The 26,807-nt window shown below is 38.0% G+C and overlaps 1 protein-coding gene across 2 annotated transcripts in view; it reads left to right on the forward strand.

Annotated features, from left to right (window-relative positions):
• Nucleotides 1-26,807, forward strand: part of MAGI3 (membrane associated guanylate kinase, WW and PDZ domain containing 3) — a 202,002-nt gene that overhangs the window by 101,528 nt on the left and 73,667 nt on the right. For both annotated transcript variants that reach the window (XM_040998530.1, XM_040998529.1), the window contains exon 2: nt 8,881-8,997. In XM_040998530.1, the coding sequence (XP_040854464.1) occupies nt 8,881-8,997 (117 nt within the window). The remainder of the gene's footprint in view (nt 1-8,880; nt 8,998-26,807) is intronic.

The raw sequence follows: 26,807 nt of genomic DNA on the forward strand, positions 1-26,807 counted from the left end.
CAGCCCAGTTGTTTAGTCCTAAGCTGGGAGTGGTGCTCAGCTCTGACCGTGTTCCTAGTTACTGCACTCTAAAATGTCCAAGTGAACTGTACTTAGCTTGGTGTTCACCTCCTTCTTTAATGCTTACTTCCAGTATCACATTGTGCCCTGCCTCTTCAACATTTAAAAAAAAGGAAATACTTTTCATTGAACAAAAAAGCAAGAATATCATTTTTCCGTGTTATGTCACTTTATAGAATTTGGGAGTTATTTCTTTACCGTTGAAGACTTTATTTTTAAATGGTCACTAGGTCTTCCAAAGGTTTCCCAAGATGAGAATTAAAGTTCTCCAGTATCTTGCCACTCAAATTAACATTTTAGCATATGTTTGTGACATACTTCAGAAATGTGCGTACCCATTTTGTAAATGCTTTGTGCTCTGATGCTATTTTGCAGCTTCCTCTTTTTCTGCTTAGGAATGTGTTTAGATATCGATATGCATGAGTAATTGAAGATGTGTTTTATTGGTTTTAATTTACTCACCGGTTTTCTATAGTTAGCAGTTAAACTCATTGTAAGTGATGCTATGATAAATATCTTTTACCTTTTGTGTGTGTGAATATTTCCTTCATAGACCTCTTTTTCAGAGGATATGGAAATATATGCTATTGATCAGAATTTTATTGCAATGCCATTCATAAAGGATGTGCCTGCTTGTATCACCATAATGCATGAAACTACTTGATGCTCCAAATCTCTGCCAAGGCTAGATTTTTGTCAGTTTCCCAGAGAACTAAAGACTCCCAATTAACAAATCTAAATTCAGAACTCTTATACCCAGCAACCTACTTGACATTTTCACAATGACTCTCTCACCATCGTAAAACAACACACCTCATACCATAAACTGATTTCCTGCTTTATTTGCCAAACCTGTTCCTATTTCTTTTGCTCAATGGAACTTATTTACGTAATTCTCAAATTAGAAACCTGGAGTGATTTTTTGGGGGGTGGGTGAGTGTGATGGGGGTGTGTGTGCTCTTTTTCCTTGAGTCTTCCAGCTTAATATATCACCAAGACATAGGAATTCTAGCCACAATGCCAGGTATATCCAAATTTGAGGAAATCCTCTTCTTAAATTATACCACAGTTTGCCAAAGGTGCATTTTAAAATAATATCCTTTTGTCTAGGCAAATGAATCTTAACTTTTTTTAAAAAAAATACATACTTCTTTTTGATTGGAAAGTCAGATTTACAGAGGGAAGGCGAGACAGAGCTGATCTCATCTGAAGCCAGGAGCCAGGAGCTTCTTGTGAGTCTCCACATCAGTGCAGGGTCCCAAGGCTTTTTTGGGCCACCCTCTACTGCTTTCCCAGTTCACAGCAGGAGGCTAGAAGGGAAGTGGAGCAGCCGGGAGATGAACTGGTGCCCATATAGGATCCTGGTGTGTGCAAGGAGAGGACTTTAGCCACTAGACTACCATGCAGGAACTTAAACTGTCATTTTAATATAACAATAGTTTATAAGGGTAACTTAAAAACCCTTTTAAATATGTTGTTGATTAAACACACAGATTAGAAATAAAGATGGAGTTGGGGATGTGCATTGTGTCATAACGTACTAAGCTATAACTTGCAACACCAGCATCTTATACCAGAGTGCCGGTCCGGCTGTTCTCTTGGGTCCCTGCCACTCATGTTGGGAACCCAAATGTAGTTCCTGGCTTCTGGCTTCAAAACACTTGGGCCCTGTTATTGCAAGCATTTGGGGAGTGAACCAGAAGATGGAAATCTTTCTCTCTTTGCCATTCCTGAGCTTTGTCACTCTGCCTTTTAAATAATTACATCTTTTTCCCCCATATTTTAAATGAAAAAGTTTAAATTACTTTGTTGAATGAATGTTAGGCCTTTCTAGAGCCAGACTACTTTTGATTTCTGTTATGGTTTTTAGGACATTTGATCATCTGCTTTAGAAAATACCTAAGGCTTAGTATAAATTCACTTTTAGAATGTACTAAGGAAAAGGCACTATTGTGTTTCCTTTAATGATGTTTAATTTTATCAGCTGATTGCCAGAACTCAGAGTTGAGAGTTGAGAGTTTTTGTGTAATGAAGCCTCTTCAAATACAGTATGAATTCTCTAATGGTCACTGTTTTGTGTTAGATTTCTGGTCAAGTGTCTATTCTCTTTCCACTGTAAGAGTTTTGTAATGAATAAAGCATTAGCAAATAGATCTTGTACCTCAAGTTCTGGACAGTCTATTGAAACACATAACTTTGTTATGGAAAGACTGTTGAACCCAGTTACTCTTTTTCAGGGAAAATGACAGAGCACAATAGATGGCTTTGTACCCGCCTGTCAAAAGCATGAAGCATTAATACTATGACTTGGTTATTGTTGTGCCAACCAGGCATTGGTTATCTGGCGTTATGACAGGTTTGCTGATGATTCTTGACAAGAGTGTCACAAAGGAAAAAAATTGTAAATAGCCTTAGGATGGCACTTTAAAAATACATTTGCCTTTAAGAACTAAGTATACATAATCCTATCAAAAGTTTGTGAAAAGGATAAGGCCTATTTTCACTATTTATTCCTTATTTTTCCCACGCTGTTTTTCAAGGAAGGTTTTCTTCTCCCAACATTATGGTTCTTTATTGGAAAAATTTAGTAATTTTGTTATGTTATTTAGAATGATCTTTTTTATCTTGCTTTTCCTACAGATTTAGTTTTGTAGTTTAATAGTTGACATTAAAAGCAAAATATTTGAAATGTAATATATATGTTGTAATAATACTTATCTTAAAGACATGACTAAAGGGAAACCTTCACAAATGTCTCTGTTATTAAAGAGAATGTTTGCAAATATTTTGTCATGACAGTCCATTAGGTCAGGCTCCCCTTGCCATTAATGACCTTCAGAGGACAGAACGCTTGAAAATGTTCCTTCTAGTTTGTAATTTTTTTTCTTAGTATAGTACAAAAGCGGAAGAAAAAGTTTCAAAAACATCACATAGTACTTACAAGCTGTGACAATACTTCAAATATTCAGTCAGTGTTTATTTTATATTGTCTCTTACATTGTATGTGTGTATACTCAGAATGGTTTCATTTTGGATTCACATTGAATATCATATTTGTAACTTGCTGGGTTTTTTTAAATTTAAATGTTTCCATGATCATGTAACTATTTTATTGTATATTAAAGCATTACTTTTATGATGCTGTTTAGTTAAAGGATTTCAGTAACTTTTGAAACTACAGTAAGAATATTTTTCTAAGATAAATGCAACAAAAAACCATCAGCATAGCAATCCCTTTATTGAAAGTGTTTTGTTTTTAAAGATAATCATTTATTCACTCTTGAGCTAGCAATCTTGAAGGACAGAGATGAGCACAACATACTTTTTGACTTATGTGCTTACGATCCAGCGAGCAAGGCAGACCCACACCCTACTGATGTGTGGTAAGAACTAGGACAGAGATGAAAGCAGAGCTTTCTTAAAGTGAGCTCCAGAATTCTGCCTGGGTCTGGCTTTGACCTATAAGTGGACAAAGAGTTGGGAAGAAGGCCTTTGCTCTGACAGGACCCCAGGTAGAGTGGACACAAACCAGAAACCCATAGTGGAGGCAGTTGAGTGTAGTGAGGGGAAGGTGGGGAAGGGTAATATAGGACTAGTGTAATTACTTCAAAAGTGAAAAAGTGAAAACATACATGGCATATTCCCTTGGTAGCACCAACTCTTTTTTTTTTTAAGATTTATTTATTTTTATTGGAAAGTCAGATTTATAGCGAGGAGATACAGAAAGATCTTTCATCCTCTGGCTCACTCCCCAAGTGGCCACAACAGCTGGAGTTGAGTCAATCTAAAGCCAGGACCCAGGAGCCAGGTCTGCCACACACGTGCAGAGTCCCCAGGCTTTGGACCATCCTCAATGGCTTTCTCAGGCCACGAGCAGGGAGCTGGATGGGAAATGGAGCAGCTAGTACATGACCCGGTACCTATATGGGATCCAGGGGCATGCAAGGCAAAGACCTGAGCCAGTAGACTATTAGTGAAAGGACTTTAGGCACTAGGCTACCTTGGCAGGCCTATATAGGAGCCCATATAGGATCCCAATGCATGCAAGGCAAAGTCTTTAGCCATTGGGCTACAGCGCCAGGCCTAGTAGTACCAACTCTTTTATTTCACAACTTAGAAAGCCTATTGGAGAAATCATTATTTGTAAATGCATCATACATGGAAATATGGGCTTTATTTAAGCAAAAACTAAAAATCTGAAAGAAAAGTTACAACATGTTGCTGGACTTTATTTACACATTATCTGAATATAGGGAGGTAGAGAGGAGAGGACAAGATGGAAGGAAAGGAAGACTATAGAGAAGAGAACATCTTCCTAGAGCTGCATGGGGGGAAAACCAGGAGGAATTCAGCAGTAGGCTTGGTCTTAAAGTACTGGTGATGGAATATCCAGGGTGATAGATGAACTCAGCATAGCAATTATTATCAAGAACCTATGACACCTTGGTGCTCCCACCTTAATGCGTGCTAGTGCCATGATTTCTAATACCAAAAAGATGTAACTCTGTTAGCAGTGGACTTTGTTCTGACTAGTGATGTGGCTGCAGTGCTCTGCAGAAGATAACTTATTGCTTGACTGCTTCAAATTATGACTTGAGAAGAGTATTGAAAACTGAGTGATTATTCAGAATTTCAATCATTGTGGCATAGTAAGTAAAGCCATCACTTGTGATTCCGTATGAGTGCCAGTTTGTGCTACTGCTGTTCCACTACCTGTCCAGCTCCCTGCTTACAACCTGGGGAAAGCAGTGAAAGATGGACCAAGCATTTGGGCTCCTGTGCCAATGTAGGAAACCCAGATGAAGCTGCTGGCTATGGCTTCAGCCTGGCCCAGCCCTGGCTGTTGCAGCCACTTTAAGAGTGCATTAGTAGGGCCCAACGCTGGGGTCTAGTGGCTAAAGTCCTCGCCTTGAACGCCCCGGGATCCCATATGATCGCTGGTTCTAATCCTGACAGCTCCACTTCCCATCCAGCTCCCTGCTTGTGGCTTGGGAAAGCAGTCGAGGATGGCCCAAAGACTTGGGACCCTGCACCCGTGTGTGAGACCTGGGTCCTGGCTTTGGACCGGCATAGCATTGGCCGTTGCGGTCATTTGGGGAGTGAATCATTGGACGGAAGATCTTCCTCTCTGTCTCTCCTCCTCTCTGTATATCTGACTGTAATAAGAATAAAATAAATCTTTTTAAAAAGGAGAGTGCATCAGTAGATGGAAGACTTCTCTCTGTCTCTTTCTCTGTATGTTTAACTCTTTCAAATAAATAAGAAGTACTTTTAAAAAGCACTTTAAAGAAGCACTTAAAAAAATCTAGTGGTTGAAATTCCAAAATATTTAATGCTTCTCACACTTGAGAACTGTCCTTTTAGAGAAATGATTCAGTGTTGCTAATTAGATGATTTTCAGCTGTTTGCCTGGCCATACTCATTCTGGAATGCCCGTGTTTATCTAAATAAGAGCAAGTAATTTTATATGTTGATTATTCAACATATGAATGGTAAATACTAATTTTCATATAGTCAAATTATTGGTTTGGAATTTTGTTTGTGGACATTTAGGTTGAAACTTCAGAGGCTGGGTGAGATTTTAGTTGTAGGTGTTTTCCCATTTGAGCTGTGTTTATAAGATGTTTTTGTGGATCCGGCGTGGTATCCTAGTGACGAAAGTCCTCACCTTGCACATGCCAGGATCCCATATGGGCACCGGTTTTAATCTTGGCTATCCTGCTTTCCTTCCAGCTCCCTGCTTGTAGCCTGGGAGAGCAGTGGAGAATAGCCCAAAGCCTTGGGATCCTGAACCTGTTTAGGAGTCCTAGAAGAGGCTCCTGGTTCCCGGCTTCGGATCAGCGCAGCTCCGGCCCTTGCAGCCACTTGGGGAGTAAATCAATGGACAGAAGATCTTCCCCTCTGTTTCTCCTCCTCTCTGTATATTGTACTTTATTAGAATCTTTTCATAAAAGATCTCTTTGTAAGTTTCATAAATCACTCTGACTTACAAATCACTTAGAAGCCAAGTGTAAATTTAAAGCTGGTGAGGTAAAAAAGCTAAAATTATAAAGGATCTTTTATTTGTTTGAAAACAACTATATCAACTCCAGGTAGATTTGCTTCGTACTGTGAAACGTCAAATTTCTGTGAGCTATTCCTAAAATAGAAAGCAGTCATTCACAAACAGCCTGACACCACATTAATAACAGTTCTTCCTCATCCTTGTCAGGATTCTCATACATGCTTAGTGTGAAACCAAGTGCAGTTTCAGTCTGATATACCTGTAGATCTGTTAGGCCTCAGATCTGCAAATCTAGATTTCTTAGACTGTTAAAATAAGAATTGAATTTTTCAATCTCATCTTCCCAAATGCATCATCCTAACATTTGTAGTTAATAATTTTACTATGATGTTGTTCTTTAGTTACATCTTATTTCATGATTATTATATCTATACACTGAAATCTTATCTGAATTTTTACATATCTCCAAGGTATAAAAAATAAATTAAAAAATAAGTTAAAAAATAAGTTAAAAATATTGAATTGATAAGCTGTTGCTTCAGACTATCTTCTATTTTTAGTTCAAATTACACATTTTCCTGAAACATATTGAATATTATATTATTATACTAGAATAGTGCTATTTTAAGTGGGAAAAAAAAGCCCAGTGTAATCTCCATTAGAAAACTATAATGATTCTGCAAATATCACAAAAACTTTTAAGCACTTATATGACAATCTACCCAACCTAACACCTCTTACCTAATTTTCAGATTCTTAAGGAACTTATTGTTGGGTATATTTTTGTTTAAGAAGCAATAATATATATTATTAATTATAAATTAGTTTTTTACTTGGTAATGAATAACCATTGTAATAATAAAGAAATAGTGATGCCATCTGTATTAGACTTGAGTTTATGCGACCCCTACATGCCTGAAAGAAAAAAGCTATAGGAATAGGGTCTTTCTGTATCCATTCCTGTAAATATCTTTCCTGTTTATTTCCTCTAACCATAAAGGCTCTCCCACTTCCTCATTGATTTTGTTTATTAGTTCCAGATCTGAACGTTATCTCTGAGCTTCAGAAACATCCTTATTTTCTGCTTATATTTACACCCACACACACGTTGTTTGTTTACATGAGAGACCTTTCAAAACTTTATGGAAGATCCATTCTTGTACTATCAGAAACTTTTCTTGTAATTCCACCTTCCTGCAAACCTTTTGAATTTTAATATGTGTGAGAAAAGAGGCAAAGAGATTGGAAATATAACACGGCATGATAGTTAATAAGATGGTCTTTTAGTGTACCTAAGCTTATCATGCATATGTTGTTCCAAATAAACTGAAGAATATACTTTCATCAGTCATTTTTTATTCAGTAAGAAAATCTGTTAATAATCTGATTCGTAAAATAAATGTTTCCTTTAACTTTTTCTCATTATCCAAAGTTTGATCTAGTGAACAGTGTTTGGATTGTTTTGGTTATTGTTTTAAATCCAATCCTCATTACAAATTCCTTGTGTAACACTTCTGCAGTCCTGTGTCTTTCTGATTACCATTTTTTGAGATTCCTGATATTCCCCTAATCATTTACCGTTTTTTCACAAGTAATACGGTATCATCTAACCTCTTGCTTTTTTACACTATATGTAGGAATCAGTTATGTAGACTGAAGGTTCAAGTTCAATCTGGTGAGAGCTAGAACTCTGAAACTTCACCGCGGCAGCTGTGTGCACGTTAGGGTCAGGGAAGAGGCCAGATCAGATGCAGGGAGGCTCGCTGAAAATTGTTACAGGATTCCACAGGGGAAAAGATGGGGGGCGGGGCGCTGTGGCTTTGCTATGGGGAGGAGTAGAGTGATTTCAGAGGAGGAGCTGCCGAAAGTTGCTGACGGATTTGCATCTGGGGAATAGAAGTGTAAAGAACTCAAGGAAGACGCCTGTAGGTGGAGGTGATTCTCTGGGTGAATGCTGGCGTTTCTAAGCTCAGAACACTGGGGGAGAGGAAAATGCTGGAAGAAAATGAAACTAAGGGGGTTTGTTTTAGTATTTATTTTATTTTGCTATCTGAAATTTCAGGTGCTTATTTAATTCCAAATACATCTCCACTATGCAACAATGAGTTTGATGGGTTTAGAGCTGGATAAAGATAAGACAAGGATGCAGACATTAGACAAATTTGGAAGTGGTCAGTTTATTGCTGAAAATTAAAGTTATAGACTAGGTGAATTCATGTAGGACATTTGTCACACTCTTTTCCATTCTCCTCCTATATGTAAAATTTTATACATATTATATTGTAAGTACATGTTTTAATTGTAGTGCCTATTATACTTTGCTGTTCTCTTCTTTTGAGTTAAATATTCTGATTTTTTAAAAGATGATTTATTTTATTGGAAAGGCAAATATACAGAGATGAGAGACAGAGAGAAGGATCTTCTGTCCATTGATTCACTCCCCAAGCAGCCACATACGCTGGAGCTGAGCCGATCCAAAGCCAGGAGCCAGGAGCCTCCTCTGGGTCTCCCATGGGGGTGCAGGCTCCCGAGGTTTTGGGAGCGTCCTCAACAGCTTTTCCAGGCCACAAGCAGGGAGCTGGATGGGAAGAGGGGGCCAGGAATAAAACCAGCACCCATATGGGATCCCTGTGCTTGCAAGGCGAGGACCCTAGCTGCTAGGCTATAGCGCCAGGCCCAATATTCTGGGGTTTTGTTGTTGTTGTTATTTGTTTGTGGTGAAGTGATTTGAGAGTGTTCATTCACTCAATTCTGTATGTAGATAGATATCTGGCAATTATGTGCTTATTCTCTGTGTTTGTGTTTTTGTTTTGCAGGCAAAGTCATTAATAAAGATTTGCGACATTACCTGAGTCTTCAGTTCCAGAAAGGATCGATTGATCACAAACTACAGCAAGTGATCAGAGATAATCTCTACTTGAGAACCATTCCATGTGAGTATCTGATGGGATACAAGCAATAAGGCAGAACTATTCTTTCCTAATTGGACACCTAGAAATAACCCAGGAGAATTCAGGTGAAATTATGAAGACTAAGTTGGAGACAGAATGAAATAAAAGGTAGATAAAGAGAAAGATTTTCAGAGACCTTCAGAGGGTTTAAAAGGTGATGATCAGAATTGAAGAATATATGTTTATGTGTTGCTAGCTAGGTTTGTTCTTAGCAATCGATTTCTGAAGACCATATAGTCAGAAGACCTTTAGGCTCTCAATACCTTATCTACTGAAAATGAACACTTTCTTAAAATGTTTCTAGTTTTAAAATCTGCCGTCTGCCAAATTAGGAAAATGAAGAAAAGGAGGAAGCATTCTTTGCCATTTTGAATTTTCACCTAAATGTTGACTAGTACTCCACTCATAATAGCTTTCAGAAGACCTGGTTGTTATTGTAATGTTATATTTTAAATGTGTAATTAGAAATCATATATATTGAGGTTATTTTAGTTAGTACAGATCTTGGAAGAATAAAAAGCAGTTTTAAATAAAAGCCATGTAAAGACATTCTGCTTTCTTTCCCTTTCCAGTCTGTTTGTAACTCATTGTGGATATTAGCTTTCATAATAGTGCCAGAATTCTTGGTTTTTGTTTCTTCTTGTTTAATCTTATATAATGTCTCATTTGTGATTAAGCCTGCCTAATTATCCTTCTAAAACTCCATCCTTCTTAACTTCCTTAGACCTTTATTTTTTCCTTGGACTATTTTTTTTTTTAATAGCAAATAGTATTAGGTAGTAGCAAAGAGATAGTTAAATCTGAATTTGGAATCTTATTCCAGCTGCTTCAGATTCCTAGTGGCTCCAGAATCTCTATGTATAAAATGAGAAAAAGCCAGACTTACCTCATATATTTGTTATTGGAATTAAGATGAGAAGCTGTGTGGCAGCTCTGGGTCTGGAGTTGGCATGAAGTCAGTGCTTATCCCCTTCCCATTCCAGTGGATCTCCTCCCCTTCATGTTACTTCAGTACAGTATTGGAACTTGCCCATCTTCAGTTGATCCTTCAAAGAGTTCTAAGAATTGTATAAAATTTTTTTTTTGTTTGTTTTTAAATCTTTTCCCACGTCTGTAGTTTTCTCCAATAAATCTCCCATGCCCAATTTCAAAATTGCAGCAACTCCTGCTTTCTATTTTATTTGTATTTACCTGATAAGTATTTGTCTTTTCACTCTTAAAGTTTCTGAATTTTTTTTTTTATAAAAAGTTCTGGACTTTGCTCAATAGCAAATGCAAAACTTAACGTATATTGATGCAATCAGTGTCTTCAGCCTCAGTTTTGCCATATTCTATATTGTCACATAAGTCTTTTATGCATTCCACTCTGAAGTCCATTATATTTGCTGTCCCTTTTCAGAAAGGTCTGTATCATATTTGAATGGTTGTCTTTTGGCCTTTGTTTACTACTCTTTTCTCCTCTTCCCTCTTTTATATTGATTTAATATTGACTTTGGCCTTGCTAGGAATAACTTTAAATTGTCCAGTCATCTCTTCTTGTTTCCCTCCCTCTCTCAATCATCTCTCCTAAAGTATTATTTTTTTACTCCCAGCAAATACAAAGTAGTCAGTGAGCTGGTCTACTCTGAGTGTGCTTTCCTCATACTCCGTTTCTGAGAGCTGAGCTGCATTTTCACTGGCACAGTAAACGGTCATTGCATTCTGTGTGATTAAATGCACACTTAATAGAACCACAGCCCCTCATCCTGTTGCTTTTTGAGTCCTTCTGGTTGTCCAAAGCTTGTTCTCTGTGATATTTTCCAGGAAAGCCTTGCAGGATCATCTTAGTAGTTTTTCTGTACTCTTTATACTTTGATGTTTGGATGGATATTTGTGAGTTTTCTTAATTGTTTTCTGGCATGGAGCACTGTTTTTACAAAGTCTGATAACAATGAAATTTTCATTCTGCTAAAAAGTGAATTGGCATTTCATGGGGGGTAACTCAGAATAACATTTTTAATTTCTTAGTTCTGGACTATCCTCTTCTCTTGATAAAACAAGGTAATAAAAATTCATTTTTGTACTTTGTAAACTGTGGCTCCATTATGGTGCTCTGCTATTTGGACTTGGATCTTTACAATTTGCTTTTGTTGTCACAGTTTGTAACTTCTCAGTGTGAGGTTTTGTCCTAGAAAGGAACTGCAGTTTATTTAGTTTTCGGTCGTATGATGCAAGCAGCTGTGCTGCATTCAGATCTTAACAGGACATTGAACTTGGAAATTGAAGTGTATACAAACCCCCTGTAGGAAGCTAGAAGCAATCAGTAGCAGTTAGCATATCAAATGATCACATCTAGTCTTCCGTTCCTTACTGAAATATCCTGAGTCTTGGTAGAGGAAAGTTTAATTCTAGATATGGGGCAAGAAAAGTACAAAATAAAGCTAGAAAATCTAGTTGTACCAGAGCATATAAATACTTAAACAATTTTAGGCACATATCATAAGGACATAGAAGCCACTTAAGAGATCCTCACTGACAAAAACTGAGATAGCTTGAGCAAGAAGAGCAGAGGGTGGGCGGGGGGGGGACTTCTACTCTTGCACAAGACCATGTAGGTAGAAAAGACCATCATCTCCAATAGAAGGCGAAAGGAGATTCTCCACAAAGGGGTCTTATGATTTTAACTTTTTCCTTTATGGTTCTTTCTGAATCCCACTTCAGAGAGGGAGAGCCCAAAAGAGTACAGTGGGCGTTGCATTGAGGGATCAGAAATCTGAGTTTTACCAAAATCTGAAATACCTGGAATTTGTAGGACAGAGTATCAGAGAAGAGAGTCCTAAGAAGAGAAGAAGCTCCAATAGTCCACAAAGTGCCTTATTGAATCTCTAGCTGAATACTAATCTAAAAAAGATGTATAAGACAAGAGCATGCAAGGTCAGAGAACTCTTCAGTAGCTCTAAGGTCAACATTTCCCAGAGCTTTATGCAAGGCCAGGAGACTTCTGAATTGTAACAGTATGAAGGAATAGAGAAATCCCATACACTTCTGCCCTGCTAAGTAGGGCTAATATAGCTATAGATTAAACTCCTTTAGACACACTTTAGCAAAGTTCAGTTAGGCAGACTCCCTACACAATCATGGGGGTGTGGGTGTGATTAACAGAGAGGCAAGACGTTAACAATGGATACTAAGTAATATGCTATAGTCACAATATCCAGCAGCTAAAGAAAAATTACTAGGCATGCAGAAAAATCAAAAGAAAAATCACCTGATAGAAGAAAAGAAGTAAGAATGACATTGATACAGATGATGGGTTTATTCTACTAGGATTTTTTTGATATTATATGTATTAAAAAATGTATAAATGTTATGAAGAGAAATGGGATGTGTGTAAAAACACTCAAACTAATTGGGTGGGCTTAGTAGTAATTAGAAACACAGATGAGAAAAGATCAAACTAAAACACAGAAATGAAAAATACACTTCTGCCTTCAAGGGATTAATATTCCAATGTATCAGCAACTTAAAAATATTCAAAACAACAAAAACACAACCAATTCAGTTGACAGATAGACAAAGAATTTCAATAGACAGTTCTCAAAAGAAGAAATTCAAATGGCCAACAAATATGTGGAAAAATGCTCAGTATCACTAGCCATTAGGGAAATACAAATCATAGTGAGATATCACCCCACCCTTGACAGAACGGCTTATATCCAAAACTCAGAGAAATGGTAGGGAGGATGTGGTTAAATTTTATAGGAATGTAAATGCAACAACTGTGGAAAACAGTCTGGAAATTTCTTTGAAAAGCTAGAAATAGATTTGTCATATGACCCAGCAGTCGCTCTACTGGGCGTATACCAAAAGACTTGAACACAATTAGCCGGAGATACCTGCACTCCCATGTTTATAGGACAAAATTTGGAATCAGTCACATCAGGAGATGAGTAGCTATTTAGCTGAAAAAAAAAAAAATGAAATTCTACCATTTGCAAGTGAAATGGGCCCAACTGAAGAACATGATAATGAGTAAAATAAAGCAGACCCAGAAAGGCAAATGCCTAATTTGTGGGAGCTAAAATTTTAAAAACAAAACCAAAAATAGAATTGTTTGTGTGCATCACTATGGCAACAAATATAGCTTTGTAAAACTATAACGAAAAGTGGTTAAACTGTTATAGTTTTAATGAGTTGTAGTTATTTTAGAATTTACTGTGCTGGGCTGAAATGGCTATTTTTCCATTCAGTTATTGTTTATAGCCATTGTAGGTATTCCACTAAACTAAGCTCTTCTTGCTTTGTACTTGGTAAACTTCTTATTTGGTGAAATGCTAAGCCGCTTTACAGTAATACAAACTTTTAAAACATGTTATATCAAAAGCCAAAAGGGATGGGGGTTGAAAGACAGAGGGTGAGAGGAAAGGAATATCAAATGTGCTTAGAATTACATTTATAAATCATATTGAATCTATTTAAAGCTAATTAAAATCAGAAGAATCAAATTTTAAGAGGATTTAAATCATTTAAGATAATTGTTGTCTGACTATAATGGATTGTTAACAGAATTATTTGGAGACTCTCCAAATACTTGGAGTTTAAATATGTGCACTACTAAATAACTCATCCATCAAAAAGAATACACTGCAACAGAAATCACAAAATATCTCACATATCAAGACATATGAAGCAATATATCAAAATGTGTAGGTTGTATCTAGAGTGGTATTTTGTACATGTCAAATTACATAAAATACTTATGTTAGAAAATAATAAAACTCTCAGCTCACTGATCTAAACCTCTACCCTTGATGGGGGGGAAAGAATCTGTAAAAACATGGGGCTAGTGCTGCACTGTAATACGTTGAGCCTCTGCTTGCAGGACCAGCATCCCATATGAGTGCCTGCTCTAGTCTAGCTGCTCCACTCCCAGTGCTGCTCCCTAATAATGTACTTGGGAAAACAGTGAAAGATGGCCGTGTGCTTGGGCCATGTGGGAGACCTAGAGGAAGCTTCTGGCTTTCGAATGGTCCAACTCCAGTTATTGCAGCTATCTGGGGAGTAAACCAGCAGAGGGACTGTCTCTTTTCTCTGTCACCCCTCTCTCTGCAAATCTGCCTTTCAAATAACATTAATTTTTTAAAAAGTAAAAGGAAAAAAATCTAGGGCCAACCTTGTTGCACAGTTAATAACGTTGCTGCCTGAGTTACCATCATCCTATACACCAGTTTGAGTCCTGTTGGCTCCACTTTCACTGCAACTTCCTGCTTCCTGGAAAAGCAGGCTCTTGTACTTGGGCCCCTATCACCCTCCTGGAAAATCTGGATGATTTTCCCAAGCTCCTGACTTTGGCCCAGTCCCCACCCTTGGCCATGGTAATTACCTGGAGAAGTAAACCAGGGGTGGAAGATAGCAAAAAAAATTTTGTATTTCAAAAAAGACCAAAGGAAAGCCAAATTAAGCAGTTCAATAGAAATAGAGGAAATCAGTGAAACTCAAAATTGGTTTATTATTTTTAACATGTATTTATCTATTTGAAAGAGTTATGGAAAGAGAGGGAGAGACACATCTTCCAACCATGGGTTAATTCCCCAGATCATCACAACAGCTCAGGGATGGTCCAGGCAGAAGCTAGGAACCAGGAACCTCGTCTTGGTCTCCCAGGTTGTTGGCAGCGGCTCGAGCATTTGGGTCATCTTCTACTATTTTTAGAGTGTGTTAGCAAGGATTGGATTGGAAGTGGAACAGTGGCAACATGAACCAGCACCCATATGCAATGCTGACATTCTTGCAAGTGGCTACTTTACCTGCTGCACCACAGTGCCAGTCCCCAAAGCTGGTTCTTAATCAATACAATTGAAATATTTAATAAGACTGCTTAAGGAAAAAGAGCACAGATTAATATTAGGGATGAGAAAATGACATTATTTAGGAGAAGGAATATTCTGCACAATATTGTTTCAAGGAATTGAACAATCTAAATGAAATGGACAGATTTCTTAGAGGGCAAAAACTACCACTGCTCACTCAAGAAGTATTAAATGACTCAGCAACATTTTATCTATTAAAGATACTGAACTTGACTGTTTGTAATTTTCTCATAAAGAAAATTTCTGGCCTGGATACAACTGGTAAATTTTTCTGAATGTTAGGTTTCTATACACACTCTATGACCCCTTCTGGAACCATTCTGTGATTTAAATATAGTACCAATCAAAACATTAATAGAAAATGTTTGAAATTTTCTATTAACATAGACGCATTATTACTATTTTAGTAAATCGATATAAATCAACATATAAAATGATAATGCATTATGACCCAGTGGGACTTGTGCCAGAAATGTACAATTGGTAGAAATTTGAAAGCTATCATAACGGAAATATAATGGAAAATATACCATCTTTTCAGTAGATGAATAAAAATTATTTGATACAGTTCATCTCCCGTTCACTGTAGAATCTCTCAAAACTAGCCTGCTTTTTATTATTCATGGCTCCTTGGCTTTATGTCTGTTCTTTGCTTGTGAAATCTTTCCCGCCCAATGGCACAATGTTAAGCTTTGTCAGTAGAGGGCGCAGGAGGGATGCTGGAGAAAGAAGTGGCTGCTTGTCCTCATTCTGGAAGACATCCAGCAAATTTCAGCAACACTCTTAAGAGTTCGCATCCAGGTGGTGAGTTCCGAGGTGCACCTGTAAGAGGCTTCCCAGTGGTGAGTTCAGCAAAACTCTCCTGGGTTGGGGAATTCTGTATGTTCCACCACTGTTCCTAATTGACTAACAGTTTCCTGGTGAGTTCTGTGGATACCCCAGCTGACTCTCCAGATTTTTAGCAGCTTCCCCTTGCAAGCAGTTTTCTGGTAGGTTTCTGCCAAGTTCAGACAATATCCCAGCTGGTTTCTATTAAGCTAAAAACACTCCCCTTCTCTTGCACCCTTCACCACCAGCAGCTTGCTGGGGAGTATCATTAGTACCCCAGGCAGTTCCAGTGTGCCTTCCTTGACCTACCATCTGTGAACCAGCTCCACTCTGGGACAACTCCGTGAAACCATCTCATTACTCACTGGGCTGTCACCACACTCTCTTCAATGAGGTCAGAATCCCTAATTGAGTTTTTCCCTTATGTTTTATTCTCGGTTAATTCCCCATAAGTAGTTAATAATTCTTTATATTAAAGGTTTTCTGTTCAAATTACCATGTGCTATCTCCTATCTGGATCTTAAATGAGGGGTTTTGAGGTTGCCTGTATTTATTTACTTATTTTTGTATGTAGGGTCCTAGTTTTTAAATTTTATTTACTTAAAATGCAGGGAAAGTGTGAGAAGATCTTGTATCTACTGGTTTATTCCCCAAATGCCTGCAGCAGCCAGCACTGGACCTGACCAAAGCCTATAGCCCAGAACTCCAGAGCTCTCATGGGAGATGCAGGGATTCATGTTCTTGAAGCCTCCCTACCTATTAGTGGGAAGCTTGGAATCAGAAAAGGAGCTGGGACTCAGGCCCAGGCATTCCAGAATGAGATACAGTTGTATCATGTCAGTGTTCTGCCCACTCCAGGATTTGTTTTAGTTGTGTTCTGGACATGATTGAAGTACTGAATTCCTTCCAATGGGAAGTAGGATGCTTTCAATTCATGACAAGACATAATTTCACAGTTTAATCACAATTTTCACTTAAGGTTGTTTTCTTTTCTTTTTTTTAATTAATATTATCTTTTTATGATACAGTTCCATAAGCCCTGGGATTTTCCTTCCCCCTCCACAAGTTCCCACCCCCCTCCCCGAAGGTTGGTTGTTTAAAGTTCCAAATGAACCCAGTGCCTAGAGAGCCCCAGTGACTGACGGCCTTGACTTGTGTGACAGTAATACAAATCCTATGAATTCACCCGAGTGCCATGTACTTACAAAAGGAAAAGTAACAAGATAAAATTAAATGATGTGTTATTGTTGTTATGGTGAACTGTTATGATTTTAAGCATTTTTAAATGATCTCTACATGAAACAGGCATTTTCTAAAGGGAAGTGGCTATTTGATTCAGTACGCAGAGCTGCTTGCCACTTGGAATATGCATGTTGCATAGCAGGTAACTTGAATTTGAATCTTGGATCAGCTGCTGATTCCAACTTCTTGCTAATAGGTGCTGATTGAGGCCTCAGGTGATGGTGCAGGTAGCTGGATCTCTGCCGCCCTGTGGGTGACCTGGATTGAATTTCAGCCTCTGACTCCTGCCTGTTGCAGTACCAGCTAATCTGGAAACTTTGGGAGGAAACCAACATATGGAATGTGTCTGACTCCCTACCTTGCAGATAAAATGAGAATAAATAAAATGTTAAGGACAAAACCTTAGTATTAACATAAATAAACCTTAGTATTACCAGCATAAATACCAAATAAAATAGATATTTAGTTTGAATTTTTAAATTCTAATTAAAAGATTTATCAATTTCTGTTGCAAAGTCAGACATACAGACAGGAGGAGAGAGAAGAAGATCTTCCTTCTGTTGACTCAATACCCAAGCGGCCACAATGGCTGGAGCTGAGCCGATCTGAAGCCAGGAGCCTGGAGTCTCATCCCAGTTGCTCACACAGGTGCAGGGAGCTAAGACTTCGACTGTTCTCGACTGCCTTCCCAGGCTGCAAGTAGGGAGCTGGATGGGAAGAGGGGCTGCCAGGATTAGAATCAGTGCCCATATGGGATCTCGGCACATGCAAGGCGAGGACTTTAGCCACTAGGCTACCATGCTGGGTCTTAGTTTTAACTATAAAGCACACAAATTGTCAATTGCATTATCTGATGGTCTTGAGCTTTGGTGATTAATATTCCAGATATAGAAAAAATTTTATTTTTTATTATTAATGTCCAAAAGCAACATCCAATTGGATGTTGGAATGTATGTGGCATCATATGTTTTCTTTTTTAATTATGAATATATTGGGTATGGGGTTTTTTTCTGATTTAGGTTTTGCTATTGAACCTTGTTACTTTATATTTTAGCTCAGTTTTGCTCTCAAGTTTGAATGTTCTGCAACATTCATTTTCTCTCTTTACATTGCTTTTTACAAAGCACAAAAGCTTTTGTAGCAAATAGAAAATCACTGCAAAAAGTTAATGGAAAATGGAATTTTAAAATTAGTGTGATGCAAAAAATTCTGAAGCCTGTATGTACTGGACTTTTAGCTTTGATCTGACTATTGTAAAAGTTTGGTGAGTGAATCAGAAGATAGAAAATCTCTCCCTCCCTTTCAAGTAGATGAAGATAGGTAAGTCAACATTATAGAAGAAAAATATACGTTATAAAAGAGAACTGCGTAAATTTTTTTTAAAATTACCAAAATAAACCTGTCTTATAACTACTTTTCCATGAAAATCTTCAAATATCCTCATATTTAAGGAGAATATTATTGAATAGCATTCAAATAATTTGACATTTGTTTATATTTTGTGGCAAAGTTAAAGCATTCCACTGGATCCGTTGTTGAAATTGCTTTGCCTAACATTCAGGGAAATTAGGTGAAGTGTAATACCCAAATGTGAAAGACCTGGCTCTAGCAGCTAGGACCGTGAGCCCTCCTGTAGAAGAGAGCAGTTGCTCCTAGGACTGAGAGATTCTGATGACCACTGTCCCACAGGCTTGTTGTCTTAGTTAATGGAAAAATTAATGTATGTCTGTCCAGAGACTCAGAACTTCTAGCAGCTTTATTTCTACAACCAAACTTCCATCAATGATGAATGGATGATAAAAATTTTGATATTTGCACATGTATACAATTACATACCACTCAACAGTAAGTGAAACTGAATAGATTAAGGTAAAAGATCAGTGAGGAAAAAGAGAACTTGAACAATCCTCCAGGCCAGATGGACCTGAGCGTGACACAGAGCATCTCGCTTAGTGAGACAGAACGTACGTTCATGCCAAGCGCACGTGCCGCAGTGTCTATGTAGAGTCCTTTTCGGTATGCTCCTAAATCTGTCATGGAATTTGTTCACTTTATATAAATAAAAAAGAAATCATGACAAGTTTAAGATTTAAATGATATGGTGTATCTTCTCTGACAATAATGGAAGATCTATGAATACAATTTACTAATTAAGTGTGCATTCAGAGACAACAAGTGGGTTAAAAGAAATCACAAGGAAATTTGTAAAATATGTAGACACAATAAAAATGAAGATAGAGATCGCTTCTTAGCCTTTTGGCTAAAATCAAATGTAAAACTGAAGATAGAGGCCTGGTATGGTAGACTAGAAGCTGAAGTTCTTGCCTTGCATGTGCTAGAATCCGTTATGGGCGCCAGTTTGTGTCCCTGCTGCTTCACTTGTGGCCTGGGAAAGCAGGAGAGGATGGCCCAAAAACCTTGGGATCCTGCATCTGAATGGGAGACCCAGAAGTTCCTGGCTCTTGGCTTCGGATCGGCTCAGCTCTGGCTGTTGTGGCTACTTGGGGAGTGAACCAGTGAGAAAAGGATCTTTTTCTCCATCTCTCCTTGTCTCGATAAATCTGACTTTCCAGTAAAAATAAATATTTTAAAAAATGAAGATAGAACATATAGATATTGGATGTTTGAAAGTAGAACTGTGAGGAAAGTTAATAGCAGCAGTACTTAATTTAAAACAAAAAACCTCAGGACTGGTAGAGTGGCATAGTAAGCTATCTTGTCTGCAGAGCCGACATCCAGTGTGGGTACTGGAGAGAGCCCTGGCTGCTCCACTTGCAATCCAGTTTTTGCTTGTGGCGTGAGAAAGCAGTGGAGGATGGCCCACTGCTCCCATGTGAGAGACCAAGAGGAAGCTCCTGGATCCTGGCTTTGAGTTAGCGCACTTCTAGCCATTGAGGCCATTTGGGGAAATCATCCAGCAGATGGACGATCTTTCACTTTCTCTGTAACTCTGACTTTCAAATAAAAACAAATAGACTTTAAAAAAAAAAACTTACATTCACAAAATAAACCATCCCTGCATGCCAGGGATAAATCCCACCTGGTCTGGGAGAATAATCTGTCCAGGGTATTATTAGATCCTGTTGGCTAGTATTTTGTTGAGGATTTTTGTGTCTGTGTTCATCAGGGACATTGGTCTGCAGTTCTCTTTCTCTGTTATGATCCACCATATTAGCATCTTAATTGATGCAGAAGAGGTATCCTTTCATTATAAAAACATTCAGTACACTAAGAATTCAAGGATACTTCAGAATATTTCAGAAAACAGGGTTTCAGCAGTGTTTGCTCTGGCACAAACATTGTTAAAATTATGCATATTTATTTTATGATACACATTTTCATAAACTTTTTGAAGATCCTTCATATATGCTTCTTCAACATCGTGAAAGCTATATATGAAAAATCGACAGCTAGCTTATTCAGTAGGGAAAGAACAAGAGCTTTTAAAGGTTTTATTTGTTTGAAGGGCAGAGTTACCAAGAGAGGGAGAGAAAGACAAAAATACTCCATCCTTTGATTTCATTGCCCAAATGTTTGCAGTTGTTGGGGTTGGGCCCACTGGAAGCAAGGCAACTGGAACTCCATCTAGGACTCCCATGTACATGACAGGAGCCCAAACGCTTAGGCCATCTTCCACTGCTTTCCCAGACACATTGTCGGCAGGGAGCTGGAGCTGAAGTGTGGAGCAGCTGGGACTCAGGCATGTAAAAACAAATTGACCAACATGGATGAATTGCAAAGCATCAGGCTAGGTTAGAAAAGTAGGTTTTTTTGTTGTTGTTTATTTTTATTACAAAATCAGATATACAGAGAGGCAGATCTTCCGTCTGATGATTCACTCCCCCAAGTGACCGCGACGGCCAGTGCTGCCAGGTCTCCCACACGGGTGCAGGGTCCCAAAGCTTTGGGCCATCCTTGACTGCTTTCCTAGGCCACAAGCAGGGAGCTGGATGGGAAGTGGAGCTGCTGGGATTAGAACTGGCGCCCATATGGGATCCCGGTGCATTCAAGGCGAGAACTTTAGCCACTAGGCCACGCTGCCGGGCCCAAGAGAAGTGTTTTTTTTAAAAAGAGAAGTCATACACATGACTGCTGGTTTCAAATTAGCATAATTCCTTTGAGAGCCTACTAAAGGTAATTATTGTAGGCCAGTAGTTGCCACAGGGTGACAGACTGAAGAGGGCTTAAGGAAACTTTTGGAGTGATGGTTTCAAAAACTCATAAAGCTGTACTATTCAAATTAATGTAATTGCATTGTAGGTAAATAATATCTCTTAAAAGTGATCTAACTTTCCAATAAAAGTAAAATAAATCTTTTTTTAAGTGACTGAATAAACCTCCATGATTGTGTGTTTTGATACAGTGAGCAATTACAAAAGTCAAAATTCAGAAATAAGGATGCCATATAAATACAAAGATAGCATATGAATATTGAAAATACTGAGAAATTACATGTTAGGAAATGTAGGCTCTCTGTTGGATAACATTAAGGGGGGCACCTAAGAAAATGTAAATATATGGACAATGCAGTGTTCTTGTTCATGGATTATAGACTCCATGTAGTAAAAATAGCAGTTCTCTTCAAATTGCTTAATAAAAAAGAATTGATCAGAAATTCCAGCCTTTTAAACTCTGTCTCATTCTAAAATTCATATGGGAAGGCTATGGATAGTTTTTTTAAAAAGGTAGTTTTGCTGCATTATACATTACTGTCTTGACAATGCAGTTATCAACACTGCAACAGTGTTACAGGAATGGTTAATAAGTAAATAGAATTTGAAGTCCAGTAATAGATAATAAAATCTTGTGTAGATTTTTCTGTGACAAGAATGCTGTGCTTGATTGGAGTGGGAAATAATTGATTGTTCAGTAAATTATGTTAGGTTATTATTATTCCCCAACATATTGTTAGGTGTATTAAAGACCAATGTGAAATGCTTTCAAAAACTGTATATGAGTATCACCATGTCCTTAGGAAGGATCTCTTCACTTAGACGCAAGCTCTGTTAGCTGAGTTAGTAAAATCAAGAACTTATTTTCTTCATTCATTCATTTTTATTTGAAAGGCAGATTCAAATAAAGAAGGAGAGATGATGGGTATAGTGTGGTGGCCTAGCAGCTAAAGTCCTCGCCTTGAATGTGTCGGGATCCTATATAGGCACCGGTTCTAATCCCGGCAGTCCCACTTCCTATCCAGCTCCCTGCTTGTGGTCTGGGAAAGCAGTCGAGGATGGCCCAATGCTTTGGAACCTTGCATACACATGGGAGACCTGGAAGAAGTTCCTGGTTCCTGGCTTCGGATCAGCATAGCATCAGCCGTTGCACTCACCTGGGGAGTGAATCAACAGATGGAAGATCTTCCTCTCTGTCTCTTCTCCTCTATGTATATGTGACTTTGCAATAAAAATTAATAAATCAAAAATAATAATAAGGAGAGATGGAGAGAAAGGTCTTCTGTGCATTGGTTCACTGCCCAAATAGCTGCAGCAGACAGAGCTGAGCCAATTAAGAGCGAGTTTCTTCAGGTCTCCCCCACAGATGCAGGATCCCATCCTCCAATGCTTTCCTGGCGATTTTAAAGGGAGGAGTAACCAATTGAGCCATTGCAAGGGGCCCAATCAAGTACTTCTGTCGTCAGAAGCCTCCTTGTTTAAGAGGGTGAAAGGAAAATCACAGAGCAGGAGAAGATATGTAGTTATGTAAATCACTTTTAACTTTTAGCTGTTAGTGACTTTGTGAGTTTTCTGATTACAGAGTTACAGTACATTCTGAAAGGTCAACCCTGATAGTGCTTTCTTCATATCTCAGGTATGCAATCTTTCAGAAGTCAGTGTTTCACAAACTCTTATTCCCAGAAATCCTTTGGCAACACGTGGTTTTTCGTATGCAGCATCTCCTAGATTGTGATGCTTCATACAGCAGGTGAAATCTTACCATTGTAATAGTTGGGATTGGGTGTTACTCTGCCTTTCTTGAGGATGGAATTATATTATATTTTAGAAACTTGATATTTGATTTGTGTTGTGGTGCCCCTAGTATAAAGAACTATGCATCAGTTCTTTAAAAAGACAAATAATCCAGCAGAGATTGGAGGAGGAGGGATCTTGGACACTGCTCAACATAAGTTTTTATGGCTAGTGTCTTAGTCTATTTTCTGTTCTGTTTCAAAATTCCTGAGCCTCAGTGGTTTATAAAGATAAGGCTCATTTGGCCCACACATCTGAAATCCAGGACCATGGCAGCAGCACCTGTGTGGCTTCTGGTGAGGACGTCATAGCAGAAGGAAATGCAAGCAATTGTATCCAAAAGAGATGCACGTATGCCCAGTACACAGACGTGAGGCACTCCCTTTTTAACAACCTGCTCTGCAGATAACAATTTTGCTCTTGCAAGAACTACACTAATTCCTTCTTGAGGGTGGAGGCCATGTGACCTAATTACATCCTAAAGGTTCCACCAACTCTCACTATTGTTCTGTTGGAGGCCAAGCCTCAACTTTAATGTCAGTGGAGACGCATCGGAGTTCAAACCAGAGTAGCTACTTGATATTTAAGAGTATTTAATCTGATAAAGCGAGTGCACATTAGATACACAGTCAAGTACTTTTATACATTCAACAATTGTTACAGGTTTTAACAAGTATTGGTATGGACACAGGGCATTTATTGTGTGATTCCATTCATATGAACGTGAAAACCAGGCATAAATAAGCTGTGTTGCTTAGAAATGTGTTATGGTCATTAAAAAAATAAATAAAAGTGAAGGAAATTGTCACAAGTGTTAAAGTGCTGATCACTTTGGAGGCTGGAGGGAAAGCGATGTGATCAGAGACACACAGGGAGGCTTTTGCGGTCCTGGTGTATCTCCGTTTCTTCAACCTGGATGGATTTACTTTTATTTGTTGTAAAATTTTAAAGACCTACATTGTGTATGTTTCTATTTCCAAATAAAAAGGGAGAATGAACAGTTATGTCAAATATTGTCCACAGGGCAAGTAATAAATAGTGGGAGCTAAGACTTGACCATTGGTTTGAACAGATCAACAACTTTCAAACAGAACAGACTGTCTCAGTGAATAGTTACAGCAATGCTGTGATTGCAGTAAGTTGAAGAGAAACAGAGGAGAGGAATTGGACACTGAATAAACACACCTCTTTGGAAAAATTGTTACGTAAAACAGACATGTAATGGCAACTAAGGAAAGGAGGAGTATGTAAAGCTTTATGTAAGACATGCAGAGTATCAGAGTATGTAAAGATCTATGTTCTAGGGGCCAAACTGTGGGCTAGTGCATAAAGCCGTTACCTGCAGTGCTGGCATCCCCTGTAGGTGCCTGTTCAAGTCCCAGATATTCCACTTCTGATCCAGCTCCCTGCAAATGCACCTGGGAAAGCAATGGAGGATGGCCCTAGTGCTTGGGCCCTTGCACCCACATGGAAGAGACAAAAGATGTTCCTGACTCCTGGCCCAACCAGCTATTGTAATATGCCATCTGGGAAGTGAACCAGCAGACGGAAGATCTCCTTTTAGCTATCTCTTTCTGTCTCTGTCTCTGTGTGTATGTTGTCTCTACCTTTAAAATAAATAAATCTTGATTATATGGTTTTTGGGATGAAGAGGAAGTGAAAATTTATGATATTTTGTAAAGAGAATTAACATTCATGCTGTTCTTTAAGTCTTAGTAATATAAATGTTAGAATCATATCCACTAATAGAAGCAATCATGACACCACTTTGCAGAGAGAAAATGGAATCAGAAGTTAGGTACTTGCTCCAAAAGGGTTGATACTTTTCATTATGTTACCTGTAATATGTTTTACTGTTAAATTGGGTTTTATGTAGTTATTATCTAAAGCTTATTTAGATAATACCTCAATTAGTTTTTGTGTGTAATAGACCACCTTTAAGCTTGGGTAATACAATATAACCATCACGTGTTATGATTCAAAGTTGTTTGTGTTGACTAGGCTCAGCTAGGAACACTCACGTGACTGTAATGTTTGGTAGCTCACCTGGGGCTGAAGTGGCTAAGATGACCTCACTTTTATGTTGGGGGCTTTGGTGCTGCTTGCTTGCAGGTGGGAGCACTCACTTCGTTCAGTAGTCTAGACCTCTACTCCTGGTGAGAAACCTAAGTCAGAAATCCAGTCCAAATTCAAGGAGTTGAGCGACAGACCCCATCTGTTTATTACAAGAGATGTAAAATATTGTGGCAATAATTTTTCCATCTTTTAAGAATTCTTGTAACCATCACTAACTTATTTTCTACTGCTAATTTTTTGTCTGCTCTGGAGCTGAAAATTTTTGATTTAGAAAATTAGTTGTAGTTTTAGAATTTAAAAATGGAAAAATATGCTAAGAAAAATATATTTTTGGTTTTCTTACCTTGTCAGATGAAACAAATAGTTATTTTTAGATAACAGTAAAAAAAAAATTAGAGGAAAAATTCAGTTGTCAATTCTTAGAGTGTTTTCTCAGATTATTTTCAGTAATGAGTTAGCACCTTTTTGTGTGTTATAAGATATATGTAATTCAGCTACTAAAGTAGGAGCAGTTAAGAATTTTCTAAGGATTAGTTTATAGTACTGACATATTGCTAGACATTGTATGATTTGCATTTGTTGAAATTTTCACTGACAACTGTGTAGATTGAGCACCTACCAGGATAAGACACCACAGGTCCTGGCGCTGTTACAGTTTCTGCATGCTGCAGTGGGAATCTGGGAGGGTTCTCTGAAGAAACTCTAAATGTGGACCTGAAGAGTGAGTAGGAGTTAGCTAAGGTAACAGCAAAACAGTGGGAAGTTTTTTGTGGAAGAACAAAGACTTTATAGGTATGTGAATGGAGGGAACATGAAAATATCAGAAAAACAAAACAAAACGAAACATTTGTGACTAAAGCCTAGAATGTAAAAGGGGTAAAGCAAGAAGGAGCCAGGCGCCACCTTACAAAAGGGCTCTGGTGAGTGTTTTAAAGTCTAGATCTTTTGCTGAGGGTCATGGGAAATCATTAATGAATTTAGACAAAGTGTTTTTCTCTTGCTTACTTTAGTAAGGTCACTGATTGCACTTGGGGTGAGAGCTGTAGTCAGGGAAGGCTGACATGGGGGACCAATAGTGCCCGCCACAGGTAATGGTGTGAATTAGATGGTTAGTGGAGATGAAGAAGTATCAGCTGGGTTTGGAACCTGGGAATGGAATAAAGGGAGGAACCTAAGGTGACAGATGAAGTATCATTACTGGACAGGACCCAAGTGGTGAAGCAGGTTTGGTTACGTGGTCTTACATGGCACTCACTGCTGTATCTTACTCTATGTTCCCAGCTGAAAACCTACATGTCTGTGTTCTGCAGTTGAAACAGGATTTCTAATATTAGTTCATACAAATGATTTGTTCTTCTTTAGTAAGGTTAAATGAAATGCAGCAATGCCTACCATGACCTGAATTAGAACCTTGGATTTTAAAGGAAGATTCTACTTCAGCATAAATTCTTTCATATTTAGAAATTTAGTGATCATTTCTATAAACAATATTATTAAACTGACACATTTTAAAGTTTATTGGAAGAGCTGTTAAAAATTAATTTTGTTTTTATTTTTCTGTAATAATTAGAATGTTTAGATTTATGCTAGGGAAGAAAACGTAGGGTAACTACTTAATGAAGTCTGTCTTTTATAATGTATTCATGTATCATTGTACTCATAATGTATATGAATGTAAAAATGTAGTATGCCATCATAATTACAATTTTTATTTATTAATTACTCAACAATAAAAGAAAGGTGGGACTTATTGGTTAATTTTTTCTTTATTTTTGCTGTTAAGTAATGATAATTGAGATTTTAAGAGAATTAACTGCTTTGTTTTGGAGTT

Source organism: Ochotona curzoniae, unplaced genomic scaffold (genome assembly GCF_017591425.1).
Source record: "Ochotona curzoniae isolate NIBS_2020 unplaced genomic scaffold, NIBS_Ocur_1.0 scaffold_1037, whole genome shotgun sequence".
In the NCBI taxonomy this organism is placed as follows: Eukaryota; Metazoa; Chordata; class Mammalia; order Lagomorpha; family Ochotonidae; genus Ochotona; species Ochotona curzoniae.